This window comes from Triplophysa rosa, linkage group LG21 (assembly GCF_024868665.1).
Source record: "Triplophysa rosa linkage group LG21, Trosa_1v2, whole genome shotgun sequence".
In the NCBI taxonomy this organism is placed as follows: Eukaryota; Metazoa; Chordata; class Actinopteri; order Cypriniformes; family Nemacheilidae; genus Triplophysa; species Triplophysa rosa.
The window spans coordinates 15172311-15188008 of NC_079910.1; the positions used below are offsets into that span (position 1 = coordinate 15172311).

At 38.5% G+C, this 15698-nt stretch overlaps 1 protein-coding gene across 1 annotated transcript; it reads right to left on the bottom strand.

Moving 5' to 3' along the window:
- Positions 1-1240: 1240 nt before the first annotated feature.
- Positions 1241-5767, bottom strand: krt8 (keratin 8). The gene is made up of 9 exons (XM_057319744.1): positions 5263-5767; positions 3965-4173; positions 3274-3334; positions 3095-3190; positions 2825-2989; positions 2604-2729; positions 2301-2521; positions 2166-2209; positions 1241-2089 (listed from the first exon to the last, which is right to left on the bottom strand). Exons 1-9 carry the CDS (start codon positions 5653-5655, stop codon positions 1812-1814), a joined length of 1593 nt encoding a protein of 530 aa, XP_057175727.1. The 5' UTR covers positions 5656-5767; the 3' UTR covers positions 1241-1811.
- Positions 5768-15698: the final 9931 nt, after the last annotated feature.

The following is a 15698-nucleotide window of genomic DNA, read 5'->3' on the forward strand; positions in this document are numbered from 1 at the left end:
GATCCAAATGCAGTATAAAACTGACATAAACCAAGACAAAAACAAACCAAAGTAATCCAATATAAACATGAAAACAAAGACCGACACCAAACAAAGGAAACACTAGGGCTTAAATACACTGGGATAACAAGGAAACAAGAAACACCCGGGGAAACTAATTAACACGAAAAACTACAAAAGACTACAAACATGGTACGCAAACAGGAAGTAACCTAAAAGTCCAAAATAACAGGGGAACAGAACAGATCATAACACATATACAGAATACAAGTTTGTATTTACATAATGTGTCTGTACACTGTGCATATTTACAGTATTTTGTATTTATAGACACATATACATACATGTATACATATTTAGGAAATATTTACATGTATTTATTTATATTTACCAATAATTTAATTTTTATATATAAATGTTTATTTATTTTTATATTGTATATTTTTCTTACAGATATGCATGTATGTTTATGAGTTTATGAACACAAAATTAATTTGCACATTACATATATTATGTAAACACAAACTTTTATTCTGGATGCGATTAATCGCGATTAATCGTTTGGCTGCCCTAATATATATATATATACATATATGATGTAATACATGTATAGCGTTGGGGGCAAGACTCTGTGACACAAAAGGCTGTTCTGAATGAATGGTAGTCAATGGAGGAGATTCCTCAAGAGTGCTCCTCAAGAAACAGCTTTCCAGATAATAAATTAACTCCCTCTCCACGTCTTTCACATGTTTCTCTTTGAATATTTATGTTGGATTGATAAACTTAGTTTACAATGGAAAATCAGCTGTTCACAAATAGTAGTCAAACAGTTTATTTACTTTAGTGAACTCAATAGCCAGTCATATAACAGCCCTGACTTCACTACAGTAGTTCACTTTACTATTTCAGTTTCAGTCTCTAAATACATCATCGTTTATTTTTAATTGAATATTTAATGGCAAATGTTTGAAGGTTAGCTGACAGATGTTTAATCACAATAGCTTTTTATTCAAAGCATCTGCTCCATTGACTTTCATTCATACAATTTAACATCCTTTTAATCTAACCTAAAGCTATCATATAGTCTGTTCTATTTAGAGGTGAATGAATCAGTTAATATATTATAATATAATTGAGCCGTTTACATGCAACGCACTAAATATTTCATTAGTTTAATACATAAATTGTTATCATACAGCTCAACGTCCCAGTTAACCAGAAAAATGACACGAAGACAATGTTTAAGTAAACACTTTTATTTTGATAGCAAAAACAGCACCTCGGAAAACATAGGACAGTGGGCATTTCTTTCTCATCTGCCAGAATACACTGAAATGGCAGACTCCACTAAACAGGCAAACATGGATCTGCCACCAACACGGCCGTGATTTAGCGCAAATGCAAACATATCCCTTCATCATTAATGAGTGAATCAATTACTTCTCATGTCGAGCGGTTCAGCTAAATGACTAGTTCGTGTTAGTGTCACATCTAGGATTCTCCAGCCTGCAGATGTGGCCATGTTGTGCAAGGTAAAGCATTCAGACGTTATTGCCGAGCAGCGGCCTGAAGGCACGTGTGTGTTTTTTTAGTGTAAGGTGTGGATGCGGGTTAAGGCACAACTAAAGTAGTGAGGTTATTTTGGTCCCTCTGGAATTCTTTGGTCGGACTGAATGGTTTATTGCTTTACAACTGCGTTTATGACTGCAGTCCTGCAGCTTTGGATTGGAGTCATAACGGTTGGGAAGGAAGGGTCAAGAATGCGTGAAAAGGCGTGAGGTTCGGAAGACGGAACTGGGGAGGGAGGGGGCTCAATCTTGGACGACCTCGGAGGACTCGGACACCACTCTGCCGTCCTTGGTCTCGATCATCTTGATCACGACGCTTTTCTTGGTCTGAGAGACGGTGTCGCCGTAGCCGCTGCCGGAGCTGTATCCTCCGCTGTATCCTCCGCTGCTGTATCCTCCGCTGCTGTATCCTCCGCTGCTGTATCCGCCGCCGTATCCGCTGCCGTATCCGCTGGACAAACCGCTGGAGTAGCTGCTGTAATTGCTGCCTGCACTGTCCATGGGATAACCGCTGTAGCTCGCTATTGAGACAGAACGTGAGATGTTAAAAGAAGCTCCCCTTCATATGATTTTAGTGAGAAAAGATTCAACACTTACTGCTCTGTTTTGAGACGTTGATGGACTTGATTCCACTGGCCAGTCTGTTGAAAAAAACCCAGTACAGAATGAGAAATCTGCATTTAATAATAGACGTAATAGACGTAAAAGCAAACATGTCATCAGCACACTCACCTGTCCTCCTCTCCTTCCAGGAGCTTTCTGTAGGTGGCGATCTCGATGTCCAAGGCCAGTTTGACGTTCATCAGGTCCTGATATTCTCTGATCTGGCGTGCCATGTCCTGCTTGGCTCTCTGCAGGGCGTCCTCCAGATCCTTAATGCGGGCCTTGGCATCTCTCACGGCCATCTCGCCACGTTCCTCTGCCTCTGCGATCTGGTTCTCCAGATTGGCACGCTATTGCGAGAAACATTTGCGGTCAATTCCTGTAAATGTATGTTTAAAACAAATATGCATTTTTGCACCGTGGGCTGTTTACCTGGCCTTTAACAGCATCGATCTCAGACTGAAGTCTCTGGATCATACGGTTAAGATCTGCAATCTCTGTTTTTGTTGATCTGAGGTCATCACCGTATTTGGTGGCGGATGTCTGCATCTCCTCGTACTGAAAAGCAGGACCCAACATTTGGTACGATATTTAATATCCCACACAATTCACAACTATGTTGAGCAACTCATATCATTTGGATGATGAAATACCTTGCTCTTGTACCACATCTCGGCCTCAGCCCGACTGCGGTTAGCGATGTCCTCATACTGAGCGCGGACCTCGGCGACGATAGAGTCCATGTCCAGGTTTCTGCTGTTGTCCATCTCCACGACGACTGAGGTGTCCTTGATCTGAGACTGCAGCTCGCGGATCTCCTACAAGACCAAACAGAGAGGGAACGTTGTTATAAAAATGTGCCACATTAAGGCATTATATAAAATAGCATTGAAATAACATTGAAATGATAACATAATATTTACCTCCTCAAAGATCTGCCTGAGGAAGTTGATCTCGTCTGTAAGGCTCTCCAGCTTGGCCTCCAGCTCTACCTTATTCATGTAGGCCTCATCGACATCCTACAAAAAATATGATTTATTTATTCAGTTAAGATTCATGAATATTTGTATGTCAACAGTGATTTTTGTAACAATGTACAAACCTTCTTAATGAGCACAAAGTCGTTCTCACATTCTGTGCGTTTGTTGATTTCATCCTCATACCTGAAGACAGATGAAGAACATTTCATCGGTTAAACTCTTTGTAAAGTTTTCAAAGTACAGTTATCCAGAGAAGTTAGCCAAATATGCATTCAATTTCTCTCTATATTAAACTGAAATAGAATATTCAACATCGAAAACGTTAGTCTACGTACGTTTAGGGAAAATATCTGTTTTGTACAATAGGGGGCAGCAGCGCTCCTTCTTTGTGGGGAGAAATGCTCGCGCTAGTTTCTCTAGTCTCATGGGCCTTAACGCTGATCAGCCCATCAAAATTGTGTAGAGATCCATGAAAAGTGCTGTGCACTTGTTTGCTCGATTGCTGTAATCCACATGACTCATGCTGACGCCCATTTAATTGTGATACCAACTTTTTTTTCAATGGGATGTTTAACATCAATTAAAATTCCTATAATATGATGTACATCCAAACAAAGTGAACACAGCAAAATATTACAGTTGCATAAGCCCGTTGGAACCTGACAGCCGTTTATCCCATTACTCCAGTGAAACGCCTTTGGCCTCATTCTAATTTAAAGCAGCCTAATTGATTCAAGTGCATCACAAAAGGCTTCTTTGACTAAACTTGGGTGCTACCCATCTCCCAAAAACGAAATAAAAACCTAAACTCACTTGTTTTTGAAGTCCTCGACCAGTCCCTGCATGTTGTGCAGGTCAGCCTCCAGCTTCATCTTGTCGTTGTCCAGGCTGTCCAGCTGTCTGCGGAGGTTGGTGATGTAGGCCTCGAACATAGCGTCGATGTTGGAACGTGTGGTCGTCTGATTCTCAAGCAGACTCCATTTTGTTTCCAGCATCTTGTTCTGCTGCTCCAGGAAGCGTACCTAAAAGACAAAAATAAACAGTTATTACAATAAAACTAAAACTTGTATGTGTACTTGGCAGCAAAGGGCAACGTCCCCTAAACCGATGCTGCAATTGCCTGAAATCGTGGCTCATGATTTATGCACAGAAGTACAACCATATGCCAACATGTGGCATGTGGATGGGTTATCTTCACAAAGAGAACACATTCATTGCATGAAGGGTGCATGTGTTTTCAGTTTGTAATGCTTTTGCTATTTCCTAGGAAACAGTGACTCATATTCCAGGAGGGCGGCTGATGAGAGCGCGCTTTCCAGATCCAAATTTGTAAGGTGGACACGAGGCAGTCCTTCTACAGAGGTGTGACTTTTCGGATGAAACTTGCTTAGAAGGTCGAAATGGTTAATGTTTAAGAAAGGGCAGGAAGAAGCGTTTCCGCCCAGATCTGCTAGAAAGTCTCTTGAGATGAGTGTGTAAATGATGGGCGGAGAGCAAAAAACCCGATAACCTTTGGAGGTGAACACTGCACACTTTGGGAAGGCGTCACAGCTCCAGCTCACTTTACTAATCAACTTCTTCCATTCAAAACAGTCGGCGTGTTAAACAAATAGTGTGATGCAAAGCAAATGATCGTGGTTCAAAGGACACAAGTGTGATCAAAGAGAGAAGAATATTTCCTCTTTCCGCTGGTTACCTAACTAGAACATGACCCCAGCTTCTCGAATGAATTATTAACTCTCAAGAGTAATGATATATTGCACGTAACTATCTTCTCTTGAAATGTTTGGTTGAGTTTCTTGCATATAAAGGGATCATGTCCGGCAGTGTGTCCTAATTTGGGTGTGGACTCTTCAGCAGGGATTCAGAAGAGCCTCAGAGTATCCCATTCAAATGAAAAACCAGCCACTCTCTGACCATGTACACACCCTGTTCTCCCCATACCTTTCCATATGTCTCCTTTCTTCTTTGACTGAGGCGAGGACTTTTACACACATTTACAACTAGACACCTTTTCTGTCCAATACACTTTTTTGTTCCATGTCCTTTTTGATACTATGGGACTTATATCTAAACACCATCTTGAAACTTTTAAGGCAACAAGCACCCACCTTGTCAATGAAGGAAGCGAAACGGTTGTTGAGGGTCTTGATCTGCTCTTTCTCCTGGGTGCGGACAGCTTGAATGGTAGGGTCGATCTCCAGGTTCAGAGGAGCCAGGAGGCTCTTGTTGAACGTCACGGCTTGAATAGGTGCCACGCTGCCCATACCCATGCCCATACCGAGGCCGTAAGCCGATGAGCTGCTGATGTAGCTACCACCTCCCATACCAGCTCCCATACCAGCTCCCATGCCACGGTTGGTACCTCCGTAGGAGCTGCGTACAGTGTAGGCGCTCTGCCGGCTGACGCTGGGGCCGGAGTAAGACATGCTGCTGAAGCTGCGTGGAACGGATCCAGAAGAAGAAGACTTCACGGTGTAGCTGGTTTTCTTGTTGTAAGACATCTTGCTGATGTGGGTTTTGTCCTGCACTTGCTGAGAACGACCTGAGGGAGAGAGAGCAGCAGAAAACAGCTTCGTCTGCTGTGCTGGAGAAACTCGAGCAGATAGACAGAACAGCAGAACCACCCCTCTCACTATATCTGCTGGAAAGTGGGAGGAGCCAGAGGAGGACTCTGATTGGCCGGTGGGGAGTAGAATGGGAGGCGTGGCTGAAACTCAACACTCATATTTGTACATTCTTCATCTAACATTACCTGGATGGGCCAGTATTTCTAGGAAAAAATCACATTTTGTGGTACATATTTTGAAAAATTTGATAACTTTTGCGTTGTCATTGGCTAAAGTTGATTTAACTATAAGTATTATATATTAAAAATGAATGGATCACAGAAATAAAAGCAAACACAGGATTGAGAAAGTGAAATGTCTTTTAGATTTAGGTATTGTTATTATTAGTATTAGTATTATTATATAAATAGTAGTTTTGTTGTGATATAACGCAACACCTGATACTACAAGGCACAGAAACAGCTTGCATTCATACATTTGCCTATTCAAATGCAGCACCTGGAAGGCTTTAAATTTCTCTCTCAGCTTAGTGCTTAGCTCCCAGCACTAAAAGTGTGAAAAAAAAGCTCATGCTCTAACATTACCTCTGGTATAAGAGCGATGTATGTCGCAAGCCCTCCACAAAGATTACACTGTTTCCAAAAGACTCACAAAATGACACCATTACTGCAAACGTCGAGCCAAACACACTGTAAATGAAGTAAGGTACACAGTTGAATACTTTGCAAACAAACAGAACTTGTACGACAGGACTGTATAAGCGATATCCTTGTCGCACATTGTGGTCTCACAACAGTTCCTGACCGGAATGTAATTCTCATGAGTTTCTAAAAACGATCCCCTAAAGGCCTTGCAGTCCTCCAGAATCCAGCGATCTTGGAAAGTTAACCAGTTTTATTTGAATGGGTTTACTGTAGAAAAACCAGGTGCCTAGATTTTATGAAAACAGCTTAAGGGTGATGAAAACGTTTATTTTACAGATAAGAGGAACGTCATGCTTGAATGTTGGTATTGTGATATTTACAGATACAACAGAAGTTTGCGTTTGCTTGAAAAAGTGTCTGTAAAAATGAATCACCGTGTACTTAATTAATATAAAATCATTTTCAGTATAGATTTTTTACCGCTGTTTCACTTGTATTTTGAATTTTGCATTGTGTTGTGCTTTTGGGTAACGCAAGTATACATAAAATGAATGTCCTGTTTTTCTTTCGCCTTTAACAGTATCACTTTAAACTTTTAGTTTCAGTAGTGTTTTTACATTTATTCGTAACTGAAATCAGCATATATGGTCTTCACAAAGAATGGACACGGGTGCTTTTTTGTTGTTGTTGACCCATCTTGACTTAATCGCTTTAGGTAGGATATTCAAAGGCTCATGACCTGAAATTCTAGATAATTCTCAAAGCATTTTGGTATCAGCTTAAACAAAACTTCATCCCTCTCGACCTGTTCCTCAGGTACAGTCCATTCTACTGACCACTCGATTACATCATCAGCTGTTTCTATGGTTGGGCCATCAGGTCTTGGTGTAGCACGTGTTGCACAGTTAAAAGGCCTCATTACGTCAATAATGTTAATTAAGTCAGATAACGTCCTCTCTGAGTATGAGTATGAATATCTCTGATGCATGTGCCAAAAAGTTTCTCTCTGAGTGACTAAATCCTGCCACAGCAGTCCGCATTAACTAGTCTTGACAATGATGAATACTTCTGTAGTACATACTGTATATGATGAAGAAGACATACAGTTGTTGATGTAGAGTTTAATGTATAGTGACATAAGATAACCTTTGCTTTTATCTTCTCCATGGGTTTGAGTGAGTCATGATTGCTTTAGGCGCTGGTCTTTCCTTAAACCAGCAACAAAATCCCGGCTATTGTTTCTGAGAGGAACCAGATCAAATAAAAACATTACTTTTCCATCCAGCTACATTAAAAGCTGACTTTTGGACATGCCCTGACGATAACTACGCACAACGTGTCCAAACCATTAACAACAAATGCCCTATTGTTACCAAAATAACTATCCACTCCAGTCTAATCCCATGCATTTACAGATCAGAACTCAATATATCGGCTAAATCTCATTTTCTTACCTGACTTTTTGTAACATAACGCTGTTTAGACACATGAACCAGCTTTGCACCATAACAAAAGGTCAGTTTTTATGAAACTCCTGCAAGAAGCATTCATATTTAAATGCCTCTAGAACCACAAAATGCAAATTCTGTCGTCATTTATTCACCTTGTTGTCGTTTCAAACCTGTAGGACTTTCTTTCTTCTGCAAAACCCAAAAGAAGATATTTTGAAGAATGTTAGTAACCGAACAATAGTGTACCCCATTGACTTCCATTGTTTGGACACAAAACCAATGCAAGTCTATTACCAGCATTTGTCAAAATATCTTCTTGGAGTAACTCGGAGGGTGAATAAATAATGACAGAATTTTCATGTTTGGGTGAACTATCCCCTTAGGACATTTTTGTAAGACTTTTTGTAAAACACAAGTTCAATAAACTATGAACTCTGTTTTCTTCACTGCTGACATGAAGTGAAATGCTTTCTTGCGTTCTTAAAACCTAAAAACAGGTGTGACTGTACTCTCTAAGCACAGTCATCCCCGACATTTTATCTCTTCATGAAAGCAAACCCTCAGAGAATCTGCAGGGCTCTGCCCAGATGATAGCTTGATTATAACATTCCTCCTTTACTTAGATGCTAGCAACGACTGGTTTTGTGACAACCAGATTTTTGAAAAATGTCACATAATGATCATGCCAAGCCTTCCTCTAGACTTCTCGCAGACACGCGAATGTGTATTTGTAAATACCTACGAGGACGTCTTGCTCAACGTTTGCGGTGTGTATAATCATGGACGGATGAATGATACATTAAGCTGTTTATTATTTTAACAATCCACATTCCTTCTAAAAAGCTGAGCTAAATTAAAAAGAGCACCAATGATTCAATCGTGAATCAAACCAAATGATCTCATTCAATTATAATAATTTGCATGTTTTGCTGCTTATCCCATGAAGTTTAAACGCTATAATCCAATCATTTAATGTGAGCTTTGATTCACTCTAAACAAGCACATTGTGACTGATACTGTTAAAACCATCTGACCTGTGACCTTCTGACGGCCACTTCACACCTCAACCTCCAGCGTGAGGGACAATCATATGCTTTAACCGTTCAATGCTGTTTAATCCTCAGTACCTTAAATTGACATTTGTTTTGCTTCATTGTTGGACAGTTTCAGCTGTTCAGTACAGTGTGTGTTCTGTATTTTAGATCTTGTGAAATCGGAGACTTCTCACCTCACCCCCATATACACACATCAGCACTTTCTTCACTGAACACTCCCTCAAGGTGCGGTCACACAAGATTTCATGCAAAACTCAAAAATGAGTTGTTTAGAGCAAAGACACGAAAAATAGTCTCCTTACCTTTCAAAATGATAAGCTTATAATAACGATTCATAAGTTAAAGGGACAGTTCGCCCAAAAAATTATATTCTGTCATGAATTGATCACTCTCTAGTTGTTACAAACGTGTATAAATGTATTTGTTTGGTTGAACACAGAGATAGATATTTGGAAGAATGCTTGTAACCAAATAGTTCTTGGGCCCCATTGACTACCATAGTAGGAAAAATGACAATGGAAGTCAAAAGTGCCCAGAACTGTTTGCCTTCCTACACTGAATTTTTTGCTTGTCCAATTTGATTAGTTAAATCAACACAATTTTATAAAATTTGGCCACAACATGATTTTTTCAAGTTTAGTTATGTAACTCCATCCATTCATGGTGGCACTACATAAATGATTTGTCTTGTGTTAACATATAATTGTTACAATAGGCAGAAGATTTATATTTCCCAGCATGCTTTGCGTTAGACTTAAGATTTTCTTAATTAAGTGTGGTTTTATGTGTTTTTCAGTAAAGAGAAACACTAGTTAGTGTGTAATGTTCATTTATCTTTGAGATTTAGAGGAGTTTGTTGTATTTTTTATTATAGGCTAACCATTGTTCAGAATAGTGTTGCCTTTGCTTAGGTAGTGGGCGGTTACAATTTTAAATTTGAATGTCTGTTAAGCTCTGTTAATTTAATGTCTTGTCAGAGCTAAAAGAACATTTTTATGTCACATTAACTAAAAACATTTATTTTCAGAACGTTAAATGAGAATATGATACGTTAACATATAAAAATCATGTTTGTTTAAAGTCCCAGTGAAATTAAAAATGACAATGCCTATTTTTTCATGAAATTCTGCAGCGTTTATGGTAAACAGTTTGTCAATGTGGGTCACTTTTCAGTTAAAATCTGAAAATGAACTTCTGCCCTGTAATGACTATCCATTTTAAATGATGTATGTTAGACGACTTGGGCGGAGCATCCGTTAACTCCTCCCCTTCAACTGTCAGTCTGCTGCGTCAAAATACAGAAGTAAAAACAATCGCAACTTCCGGTTCATGGGGACGTCAACACACATAAATTTGGCAACTTGAACATAATGAAAATATTATGCTGAGTAACATAACTTTATTATGTGCAACTGATGTACATCATTTTTTCATGTTAATCCAACAGAATTTTTTTCAGTGTACATTCTTCAAAATATCTTCTTTTGTGTTCAACAGAACAAAAAAAATTATACATGTATAGTGATTTTTCCTACTATGGGTCCAAGAACTGTTTGGTTACAAGCATTTATACAAATATCATTCTCTGTGTTCATCAGAACAAAAAAATGTATATAGATTTGGAACAACTCGAAGGTGAGTAAAAGAAGACAGAATTGTGCACTGTTCCTTTAAGATGCCGGGTTCGATTATGTGGGAAATGTCAGTTTAGGGTTGTCAATCAGATTTTCACAATACGATTATCATGGGCAAAAAATCCTGATTACTAAATTAATATGTATTTTGTTTAAGTAAATAGATAACGCTATCAGTTAAACTCATCTTTTATTTTCTTTATTTTGTCTGTTTGGCGAATGACTCGTACTCAAAACCTGAGTGTAGGAAGGCAGAGAGAGTTTGTAACCATTGTGACTCTTAAGGCAAAATGTTGAATGGTGCAAAACTATGTTGGAAAGTCAATCACATACTGAAGCTGAACTACTTTCATATATTTAACACAGTTGTAAATATCGTGGTTATTGACCAAAGTTTTATATTGCGACGCCCCTATGTCAGTTTGACATTTGACTTCAACCCACTAGAGATAACTATGTACACCTGCAATTTTATGTTTCAAACAGAGATGGCGATAGAGAGGCAAACGCTACAAAAGTAAGGAAATTAAATTGGAAAATTACTTCAAACAATGCATGAATATAGGCAACAATATATGTTGGCTTCTTTATAGTTTCTATTGTTCATAAATATTACATTACAATGACTATAAATTGGGTAATTTAAAAATAAAGGGGTAATTTACTGTCAGCCGGCCATTATAACAAAATAAACCCCGACAGGGTGCTCACATCTTGATGAAAGACAAGTGATATGATTGGTTAAGAAGATAACAATGCTGAAATACACAGTTTAACAGTCATTATAGTTGTTATTGCAAACTAAACCAGTGTGACAGTGTGATCAGGACCTGACATGAAACACATGGTCTTGTATCACACTGAAGAGGTTTATTTCATGATAACAACCAGTTGGCTGTTGATTCTCCACCTAAATGGCTACGTACCTCAGTAAATCTGAAAAAATGGTATTTCCTTTGTAAAATTGTGAAATATTTTATTTCATTTGTAACGGATGCAGAAGATATATTTTAAGGCAAGATATGAAGTTTAAAATGCCATTTGGTTATATAATGTAATTATATAATTTGTAAATATAATCTCATATGTATAAATACCTTGGAATTTTGCAACTGCCCAATCAGAATCAAGTATTCCAAATCGCGGTGTAATAAACAAAAATAGGTAACACTTTATTTCACGGTGCCCTTGTTACACATGTTACATGTATTTGCTATAGTATTTACTATTCATTATGCATAATTACATGTTAACTACCCCTAAACCACACCCTAATCCTAACCCTGACCCAATAGTAAGTACATGTAGTTAATTATTATTACTCAGTACTTAAATGTGTAATTACACTGTAACATGGGCACTGTAAAATAAAGTGTAATCCAAAAGTATTTTACCACTGAATGCTGTGATTCACCAATCACAATGATATTTTTCAAAGAACTGCGCAATTAAATATTATCTACTTCACATTTATCTCACATTGTTAAACCTGCAGCTTTGACGTCGGTAACCAAGAGAAACCGTTTAGACAATCTTTGCCGATTAAAATCTCTCTTGGTCAAATGTCTTTCACTAATATGTATTTGAAGACCAAAGTTCGCCATACTTGAACGTTGGTACGCAGTAAAGGATGGAACTTCAACCCCTTTCTAAGCTCTCCCATCTTCATATACAGTATGTATGAACGAAAGTAAACTGAACACAAAGCATCTTCACTCCTTTATGTGAAATATTTGCAGGCTTTGTCAGACATAGAATTCAAAATAAAGATTTCCCAAATGTCTCAGAGTCACTAAAGCATTGAAAAAATGTCTTCTTCAACCCAAGCCTCAATCTAAACATTTCAGCACAACATATTTGTATCATTTTTCTCAGTCCGCAATCTGATAGTAAACATAATGGGACATTCCTCAGATGTGAAGTTTTCTGTGGCTTGTCATGGTTGGCCTTGCTTTAGTTTGTCATGTGTCTCTGCCACAGAACTTCCCTATAATGCCTGGGCAGTGAGCCACACCCATTGTTGTCATGGCAACGGGGTTACCACAGATCACAAACGTACTGACACACACTCACAAGTTGCCTATTCTAACCCCTGCCACATTTCCATTGGTTGTTGAAAGTTTGATGAGTTGCCATGGAAACCTTTGAAGAGGAGTGATGCACGTACCATATGATTACCAGCATGCTCATCATGTGTTTGTGTGTGTGTGTGTGTGTAACACCGGCCCTCCCTAAAAGCGAACTAGCGGCTGCTTAGGGCCATTAGGGTGCCCCCAAGGGCACATGAAATTGCAACTTTTTTTTAACATTGACGACACACATCCATTTTCTCACGTAGGGCCATACCCACTATTTTTTTCTGTGTTGTGTGTCAAAATTTGTGAAATTACTAACAAAGCGCAACATTGCAATATCAAAATAAGTGAGGTGGCCAATCAAATGAAAGGAGGCGGGAGTTACTGGTTACAGAGCCGAGCAGTGACCAATCAAATCAAAGAAGACGGAGCTACCGTCACGTCTTCAGCTGTTCAGCAAGACGCTTCAGTTTTAAAGTCGGGATGAAATTAAAACTGTCAATTCAAATTGATTTACACGGTGTTGCAGTATTCATTATAAATTATTTACCTGTGCACATCATTCTTTTTTTTTTATTCATTTGCACTTGTAATCTTTAATTAAAAACGTTAACCTCCTCTCCCTCTCGAAACGATCTCTCTTCACTTCTGGTCACGAGGAATGGTGCGAGGGCGGGGCTGCAGTGATTGACAGATTGCAAACTGGATTACAAATCTGACTCCATTTTGTTTGCAACACCCAACTTTTAACGAACCAATCAGTACTCGATGTATTCCCGATGTAAGTCCCACCCTACATTTTTTCCCTCATTTCAGAAGTTGTTTCACTCGGATATAGGTCACGAACACATACTGTAAGTGACTAAAATCATTCAATAATTGACAACTGTTTAGTGTTTAACGATAGAAATGTTGAACATCCGACAGTATTCACTGATGAAAATGACAAAATGCTGATTTAGATTAAAAATATGTGATTTACGTGATTCATGTAATCTATAATTATCTGCCAATTCAGTGTTTTATTTGGGATAAGGTTAAGAATAATTGTGTGCATATTGTAAATTAATTTAATGGTTATCAAGTAAATACACTAAATAAAAAAAGATAAAATTATCCTCAAGGGCTGTGTGACTTTGAGGTGTCTATACGTTGTGGTTAAACTAAAATAAAAATGTTGCAAATAGTTAAATGTATTGAACAATAAATCCCACAACCTTTGTATGGTCTGTGCTCATAATGTAGAAGGACAGTTCACCTAAAATTGGAAGTAATGAAATTATCAAATGTTTTGCAATCACAACACACTTGTAATGCAAGGTTTATGTGTTTATGTTTTTATGACATTCCTACATCCTGAACACAGCTAAAACTAATAGAATTGGGTGTGTTAGGTTTAAAGTGTGCATACAAATAATCAAACATTGACAATAGTCGATTGTACTGGGGGCACAGGGGGACCCCCAAATAAAATTCTGCTTAGGTCCCCGTAAAGTATTGGGCCGGCCCTGTGTGTGTGTGTGCATGTTTACAATGAGATGGGAAGTGGATTTGCAGACTCACATGAACTAACAAGTATAAATATAATTATATTATATAATTATATTTATAATATTACATTAAACTGTTAATATTTTTTAATAATGAATAAACTGGTTGCATTTTGTATATTTTTTCAAATAAGTAAATTAACCGTGGCTTTACCATAGTAGAAATATGTGACCTTTTTTTTGCTAAATTTTTAAAAATGTTTTTAAGGAACAAACTTCCTTTCTTTCTCTCTTAAAGCGACAACGAGCAACTTCTGCTCACTGTTGCCCCACATGGTTGATAAGCGGAATTGTCTGTTTACAGTGTCGTAAAAACTGTCGCAAAGATTTCCCGCTGGCAGCTCAATACGCATGAGTTTGTTTATAAAGCCGACGGACCCGGTGGACCCAGATACACTATGAAAACAGCGCATAGCATGTATATATATATTAGTAGACAACATTAGTAGGCTAATGTTGTCATTATATATATATATATATATAATGACAACATTAGCCTACTCAACGACTGAACTGTTCAACATTTACATGGTTTACTGGTCTGAACTACACACATTCATGATGAGACACGACAACATGCTAGCTATCAACACCGGCAACCATGTATTATCTCTCAGCTAGTGTGAACCGGTGGTGCGCCAATGACACAGACTAATACCAAATACGTTCAAAAGTACAGGACAGTAACAAAAAATGTACAAATAACACTTACAAATCCAGGAGCAGGACCGCTAGGTCTCCATCCGTTTGCAACCCATTGCCTCTTGCTGCTCGCGCCACCGAGTGTAAGCCCGTCCGATATTGATTCGTGACCGGCCTCGTGTCCGATCACTCTCCTGCTTTCATTTCTTTGCTTCCTCCGACAAAACCCTCTTTGGTTTTTTGGCTGGCTCTGCCATGGTGATGTTTTGGTTCGTTTCGTCTTACTGTTAGCTCTGCTGTTGGCTAACTTCTCCCAGGCTACAAGTAAAACGTGGCATATGCCGTAAAGCAGGGGATAGGCGGGGCTTGTACCGGCCCGAACACCAAAGTTACAAGTGCAGTTTCAGCCGATAGGAGGCTGCTTAGGTAGCAACGGCAGTAAAATTCGTCTAGTTAAAGGTTGACCTACCACTTTTTTAGAGACAATATTTTAAGGTCAAAAAGTTGCTCGTTGTCGCTTTAAAACCATATATTTTGCATTATCGCTGAGGGCAAAGTCACTTGAAAGACAAAGCCCATAAATCTCTCACCGTGAATGTATTCTGCTATGTCAGACATGCCAGAAAAGTGTGAATGTAATGGTAACAGTCCACAAACACTTCCAGGCTGGAAACAACTTATGTTCTCCATTAGCAACGTTTCTTTCCTTCACTTGTTTTATTTATTATGCAACCATCTCAACAATGGAACGATTGTAAATATGTCAAGGAAGGCATTCATTTCTGAATACCCAGCAAATTACATTTGTGTTAATCACATTTAAGCTCAAAGTTAGATAGTGCAAACTAAAAGTAACATAACACCCAGATACAAATTATTGATACATGTTTATACAAGGTCTTTTGTATGTAGTGTTTTGTTGCTGG